Source organism: Micropterus salmoides, unplaced genomic scaffold (assembly GCF_014851395.1).
Source record: "Micropterus salmoides isolate LMB-PRFRI ecotype aquatic unplaced genomic scaffold, ASM1485139v1 Ms_hic_scaffold_22, whole genome shotgun sequence".
Taxonomy (NCBI): domain Eukaryota; kingdom Metazoa; phylum Chordata; class Actinopteri; order Centrarchiformes; family Centrarchidae; genus Micropterus; species Micropterus salmoides.
The window spans coordinates 18,554,571-18,562,229 of record NW_024041373.1 but is presented as its reverse complement, the minus strand read 5'-3'; the positions used below and the strand labels follow the sequence as shown (position 1 = coordinate 18,562,229).

Below are 7,659 nucleotides of genomic sequence, written 5' to 3'. Positions count from 1 at the left end.
GTTGTCTTTTTATCTACCTCTACACAGATGCATTTGATACAAACACAAAGGCGTTTTTGATATATATTTTATGCATTTTGAACCCCCATGTGGTGTCAGAATATCTGAGCACTTAGCCAGCTCCATTAGTAGTGTTTTGTGTCCCATTAGTCAGTAAATGTGTCACACCTGCAGAGAGGGGATTATAATCCTGACAGCAGCTTCTACACCTATAAAATCCCCCTCTAGCTAATGCACCACATGCTAACAAGGCAAATACAGAGGTGAGTTGGTCCTCAATGAAGTTTGTTCAATGTTCATTTAGTTAGAATTACTCCTCTTATTAATTACTGTCTAAAATCCTGTTTACTAATGTTGGGAAATGCTTTATAACCCCTGGTCTGTGAGCCATGGAGCTGTGAGAGAGGAGACTGTGACATTATTGTTTTTGTTACAAATGTGGCTTCCTCTGCAGCTCTAATGGAAGCGAGCAGCAGAGTGATGTTGCAGGTGTTGTTGTTGGCGTTGGTGGTGCAGGTCACCCTGTCCCAGCACTGGTCATATGGATGGCTACCAGGTGGCAAGAGAAGTGTGGGAGAGCTAGAGGCAACGATCAGGGTGAGTAATTTTCTTATGTGGACAGCTTCATTAAGTTTAAAGCAAATGTAGAAGCACAAATACTTTTTTTTACATCATGTCATTTGGTTTCATCTTCTAAAATCTCTGTTTTATTGTGCTTAGATGATGGGTACAGGAGGAGTGGTGTCTCTTCCTGAAGAGGCGAGTGCCCAAACCCAAGAGAGATTTAGACCATACAATGTAGTAAGTGCTTATTATACATAATTTATCACCAATGTCTACTTCAATTGTACAGTATTAATGTACATTGCACCACTGTGTGCCACTGTGTTTCAAAGCAGCAATGACAATATACAAACCGCTCAATGATTTATTTTTCCCTTTTTGCATGATTGAATATGTGAATGCTTAATTTCATCTTTTCGAATGTTGGCAGATGTACCACTAATTTCCTCAGACTAGTTTGGTGTATATATATATATAAATGAAAAATGAAATATCTGTTAGATTAAATATTCAAGCAGTAGATCAACTGAGATGTAATTTCAATCTCTTCAGATTAACGATGATTCCAGTCATTTTGACCGAAAGAAAAGGTTCAGTAATAATTGAAGAGCTACCAAAAAAAGAAGAGAAACACAGACTGTATTTGCATCATCATCAACACCACTGATGGATCGCCTGAGTGCAGGATTCTGACTTCAACAAATCGCCACATTTATTGCAAAGATGTCAATTATATGAATGTCTGTAACATTTAAATCAATTTCAAATTGTAATAAAGTTTTGGAAATCTGATCAATTGATCAAATCTCTTGTCCATTCAGATTGTCAGAAAGTGTAATCTCACCTCGTAGATCTGGTTATTAGAACTGAAATGATGCCATTTAAGCATAAAATGCTGCTTCAAAGCCTTTAAACAGATGAAATTGCCTTTGTAAAGCAGCCACGACCGACAAGCATGACAAACCTGTGATACAACAATCTTAGCATGACAACAGCTGGTGATTAAGCCAATTTATTAGAAATCAATGACTTAATTGAATTTGTTACAGTTTTGGTAATTTCATTTTCTGCCACACCAGTCATGTGCATATGTGATGTGGAAAATTACACCAGCTGATTTTTGTGGTCGTACCTGAATGTTGATTAGACTCCAAACTGAAAGACACTCATTTAAATATTGTCTCCTTGTGATGTCCACAACAGCTTTCCCCAAATTTAGGATAACTGCAGTCATCCAAAACAGAAAATGTGTAAAGCTCTCCCCCTCCCTCCCCCCTGCTCTCCGTAAAAGGAATTGGTGTTCATTATAAAAATTGGAATTTCATATCAGGAAAGGAAAAGAATCAGCAGGGGGCATATGTTTTAAAGAGAACTCATTTTCTGGCAAAGCCCCACAGACAGAGCACCATACTAATCGCCTGGTGCATAAGGGGCAAGGATTCATGAACTGTGCTGACACCGTGGAGGCCCTGCATTGTTAGAGCGCAGTTGTAATGCACACCAGTGAACCCAAACCCGCTGGCACAACTGGGAAAAGGTGAACATTATAAAAGCACATAGAATTAAAGAGAAATTAAACCACATTCCATTGCACTTCCAGAACAATGCTTGCTCATTTGTGATACTTCACATCGTTGGTTTAATATTCATGGTTGTAATTTGCATAACACAATCATTTCCTTTGATGAGGAAAGACTTTTTAATTTTTTGAAAAGTGCTATACTCTACTTTACATTCTTTGACAAAGTTACAGAAGAAAATGTTGTCCAGGGCATTTTCTTCTGAAAGTCACTATGAGACTTCCTTGAATTGATTTATGCTTATCTTTATGGAGGTTTCAGTGCGTTTGCAACATCCTCATAAAGATTATATGCTTTTATGACATTTCCTAAATTATGGTTTTAATTCAATTTGGTATACTTGTGTGAGAATAATTAATGTTTACAGATAAAGCATAAAATCCCATAAATTCCCTTTAAATAATCCCAAAGCATTTGCTGTGAAAGGCAACTTTCTCCCTCCCAGTGTCCTCATCAAGGACCTGCCTAATTGCACGTATATCAGGACAACAAAACCTGCTGGTATCTATGTTTCCAAATTTGATTTAACCTCACTTTCTCCTTCCCAGACCCCCTGGTGGATATTCACTTTGTTTACCTCAAATTAAACTTCATATTGTTTACAGCCTCCTGGTCCCTGAACATTTTATAGCATTTTAGAATTATTTCTTTATTTATTTTTTGTAATGATTGTAGAGTTGGGATTCATTTGAATGTTTCCCTCATCTGCATGAAAATTATATAATTAACTTTTGATTAACCAGCTCAGTTGAGTTGGTTCCCCCATGCACACTGGTGAATAGTACCCACCGCATTTTAATGACTGTTTTCCAATTGAGTGGCGACCTTTTCATCAAAGAGCCACAACTGGGGCTAAACAACGGTAGAAAATAATCACGGTGAAGACAATGGTAGAGGCCGACAGGCTAGGATGTCATCCTTAAATATAACAACAAAGATGAAAGCAACCTTACTGCACGTAGTGGCTGTGGCGAGAAGCCAAGCGCTTATGCTGCTGGATGCCCCATTGTTATTGCTGTGGAGGTCACATCCATTGGCATATAGAGAGGGAAAGCACAGGAAGCTGAGAATGGCCCATTGTTACATGTCCTTGCTCAGAGGGAATTCCATTATGAAGGGCAATACATTTTTGATACTTTTGATTTTTGTGCCATTCATTTGTTTGAAAAACAGAACATATTTGGATAATGACTTCAGGAAAAAGGGGTCTCAGAGCACCTCCATCCAAGGCTACAGTGCTGCATTAACACACCTGCCAATCAAGCACACCCGAGCAGATGTGCATCCTTGCACAGCCTACCATCAAATAAGCATTCTATCATATGCATAATATGGTTTTCATTTCATCACGATTATGCTCTGTGCACCGTGTGTGTTTCCGATGGGTCATAGGAAACTTTTATTGAAGCGGAGTGTATAATAAAGTCATTTTCCAGGTGCTTGTTGTGGCTCTTATTATGAACGGAATGATAATTTCCCCTGGAGGAATCTGGCACTGCATATCAATTGAAGTTTAGTGTGGGTCTTATTATGTTCCCGCAGGCTATAGTAGAAGGCAAAGTCATCTTCAGAGAGAGTCTAAATGTCAGGGAGGTCTTCAAACACTTTTTTCCCAGAGCCTTACTGAAAAGGGTCTTTGGAAGTGCTATGTCTTGGAATTGATATGTTGGTGGTGAGGTGAAGAGGGAAGCTGAAGGCTTAATGTAAAACAGTTGACATGAAATTTAATTGGAAAAAAACATTTTAAAAAAACTAAGGAAGGGGTCACAGAAGAAATGAAAATATGACTGCTGTTTTTGAGCTGTGTTCTCAGGTAAAGCGTTTGCTCTCAGCGCTGCTCTGTTACTGTTTTGTCATATCCACACGTCTCCACATGGTGACACTCTTGAGCTGTGTGTTTTGAATTTGCTCCTGGCTGTGGGCCTCTTAGCCATTCCATCACTTAAGTTGCAGAAACTGTTATTCCTCTAAATCTAACAAAGACTTCAATCAATCATCTCTAACTCTGCAAAGAAAAATGTTAATTTTCCTGTACGCTGACTGATGGAGTTTGTGTTTATAACAAAAAGTATTTTGTACAATTTTGCAGTAGAGCTGCACAACCCTGAAATCAAGCTCACTGTATAATGAGGAAATTCACATAAAAGCATTTCATCTGTGGAAAGTGTTCTTAGTTTTTCATAAGGCATTCATTTATTTTATCCAAATTTTTTTTCTGACTGAAGTTGAAGTACACCAAGCTATACGGTAGCACATACAGTATAGTAGTGGATTGGCCTTCCTTCTCCTTCTTGGCTGGCAGGGAACCTTCCTGTTGTGATCCGACTTCTCTCCTTTGATCAAAGAACAGTGTTAAAGCACTGGGAGAAGGAGGAGGTATGAAATATGAATGAATACAGCTGTGTTTTGATGGATATGTCTCAAAGTATCCCAGTAAGAGACTGCTAAAGGCCAGGAAATCTGTTTGTGTTGTGGAAATAGGCTCTTCCTCGCTTGTTTCTTTACCAGCTTCATCTTGGGTAGCTTTTCACTTCATATTTTAGAGATCCTTTGTTAGGAAAGAGATCAACCCCTTATCCATGCATTTGTAGGAAACTGTTCTAAGAGGACCTAGTTCATAATATATATCATTAATGACACCATTTCCTTTGTTTGGTCTTGAAACCACCTTTTGAACAAAACGAGCGCCAGCCATGAGAGGAGGATATTTATTATTTTTCTAGGGTAGACCCAAAGTTCTCACAGATGGAATGAGATCTTATATGAGGTGATGGAGGCTTTGTCACTAGTTATGTCTGTGATTCCACTTCCTTTTCTAAAACCCCATTGGGGAGCTGTGACTCATTTTGAAGTTGGAAGTTGATACTGTGGTGTAAAACTAACATTCCCATCTGAATTAAGAAACTATCAGAGCTCACACAAATCTCAGATTTTCAGAGTTAGATGAACTCATCTCTCACATTACACTTCTTTAATAAACAAAGATGATAAAAAGATGTGCTCATAAAAACACAATTAATGGGGGAGATTGTAAAATGAAAATCAGTGCCTATAGATGTGTTTTACACCACATTTCAGCTCCAATGTCTTATTAACATTTAAATAATTTAAAGATTATTTTCAGTCATTTAGGACTATATTAACTAAGATCCAGCCTTTGCACCGTGGCAGGACAATGTCTCTGGACTACTGGAGGTTCAAAACTTTCTGCCCGGACTTTATTAGCCTCACTAATAGCTGGGTTCCCCAAATGCCAGGGTCCGCCTCTGCTGGGAGTAAGGGCTCAGATCCTGTCAGAGAGGGGTCGCATTAACCAACTGTAATCTTTAGGGTACTCCACTCCCGCTGACCTACATCTAACGCCGGTTCCACCCCCCCACGCGTACCCCCAACCGCTATCCTTTCCCTCCCCAATCTGGTCTACCCATCCCACTTCAGTTATGCCACCCTTGGCTCTCCCTCCCACGTCTTACCACCCTTGTGTGATAGTATCCCCCCACCCAGCCCACCCCATGCCTGTTCCAGCCTCGTCCGGCTGGCCACAGCGAGGAGCACGCCTTATCCTGTGGTAACGGCAATTAGCAGTGTAAAGCAAGCTGTGGAGAAGACTGGATCCCTGTCCACGTTTCAACCCCAGATCATGAGTCTCCAGCACGACTTCAAGGCAAACCATGCAATTAGCTACAATAATGATAATGTGTTGTAGGGGAACAAAGAGAGGGTAAAACAGACTACTGGTGTGAGAGAGAGTGGGGTGCTAATAGTAGGGGGGTTATTTGAATACCCTGGTGCAGATAGGAGACCAAATCAGACTGATTATCAAACGTATGATGAATTATATTTTTCCTCTAATTATCCAAGCCTTTTATGTGTAAACCAACTGAGTGAATTTTGCATTCTAGACATCTACGGTCAGTGGTCTTTGGGCATCACACTGGGGTTACATCTTTTATTTCCTCTAAGAAACATACAAGGAGTTACTCATGTGGCTAAGCTGATGGGAAGAGGGGAAAGATGTACTGACAATTTTCTTAGTTGACTTAATTAGATACTTTCAAAAATATTTGGCAGCGGTACAGGAACAGAAAAAGGGAAAGTATGTGGTTTGATGTTTGACTATCGCAGATGTGTTGACACAGAGTCAAAACATGCTGGAAACAAACCACAAAACCCAGACCACAAATAAGAGCATTTCAAGTCAAGGTTGTGAGTAGATGCAGTCGAGAAGCAGACTCACTGTCTTGGTCGGAACACAAAAGTGCAGCGCCTGTTCTCTCCGCTGTGAGCAGAGACCATTCCTACAGTCTCACATACAGAGGTTTATAGAGGATATTTTGCTGGGTGTTGTGCAAAACGAACCGTGTCCCCAGAGCAGCAGCAACTTCACCTTGGCGGAGTAATGCTGTGATATTCTGTTTATTCTTCACTCACTTCATTTTACTCAGAGGAAATCCTCTGGAGATGGCTTATCTTGGAGCTGGAACAGGTGCACTCTAATTTACTCCTATTGCTTGGGGAGCCCAGGGGCCCCTGTAGAGAAGAAAGTAGCGATGTAGCACACTCCACTGTAAAACACAAACAGCCAGAGAAAGAGCATTTAATCGAAAGAGAAGAAAACTGTGAGCTTTGAGTGCGGCTGTATCATTTGGATGCAGAAAAATGTTTTTCTCTTTTTTTTTTTGTTTTCCTGAGGAAAAAGGACCCATCATTTAATTTAACTTTCATTTGTTCAACACTGTTAACTTCGCTTGAAACTGTCATGCTACACTTGGCAAGGCACCAGATGACGTGGGGGACCTGTTGTATTACCCCTGCATAATAAAACATTTCCTCACCAGTCATTCCTGAAATGTCTACAGCATTTATGGCTAAAAAATGGTTTATAGTATCTCTGATAGGTGCCACTTAAGTTAAAGTGTACGTAAATGCGTATGCTATGGCCTATTTGTTTTAGTAATGCTGCACATTTTCAGCCAGGAAAAAGTTTGTTTCATCTTTCACCCTTGTCCCTGCATTCACTGTGAAAGAGCTAAGCTTTCAACTTTGAATTTACTCTCCAATTTCTTTTCTTTAGAGAACTATGGTTTTGAAGAGTGGAGCTGGTATGTTATTTGTTCGGTATATTATAAGTCTGAATTCAGTCAGTATTTTTGTTTTGTGTTGTTCATCTCTTGGGAATTATGCAATCAAAGCAGATGCCTCAAGCAGTCTAGAAAGCGCCCCTTGTGAATAAGAGAAAATCTTGTACACAGCATTTTTTGTATGTGTGTATGAGGAAGGGGGGCATGACAACAAAGCAAATATATGGCATTGTTCTCTGTATACTATACCCGTATGCTGCACCTTTTTAAAGAGGATATAATCATCACACCTGTACTCATTTTAAAAAATGTCAGACCATTTGACTCTATTCAAATTACAATTCTATACCACTGATGAACTGCGTAACTACAGTATGTGCACCACTTTGACTGATGCAATGGAGGTTCAACTGTCAATGTGCTGGATCTCTATA

At 39.8% G+C, this 7,659-nt stretch overlaps 1 protein-coding gene across 1 annotated transcript; it reads left to right on the top strand.

The window, feature by feature from the left end:
• Positions 1–256: 256 nt before the first annotated feature.
• Positions 257–1,364, top strand: gnrh3 (gonadotropin-releasing hormone 3). The gene is made up of 4 exons (XM_038737926.1): positions 257–263; positions 455–597; positions 721–801; positions 1,117–1,364. The coding sequence occupies exons 2-4, from the start codon at positions 460–462 to the stop codon at positions 1,168–1,170; spliced, it is 273 nt and encodes a 90-aa protein (XP_038593854.1). The 5' UTR covers positions 257–263; positions 455–459; the 3' UTR covers positions 1,171–1,364.
• The last annotated feature ends 6,295 nt before the right edge of the window (positions 1,365–7,659 follow it).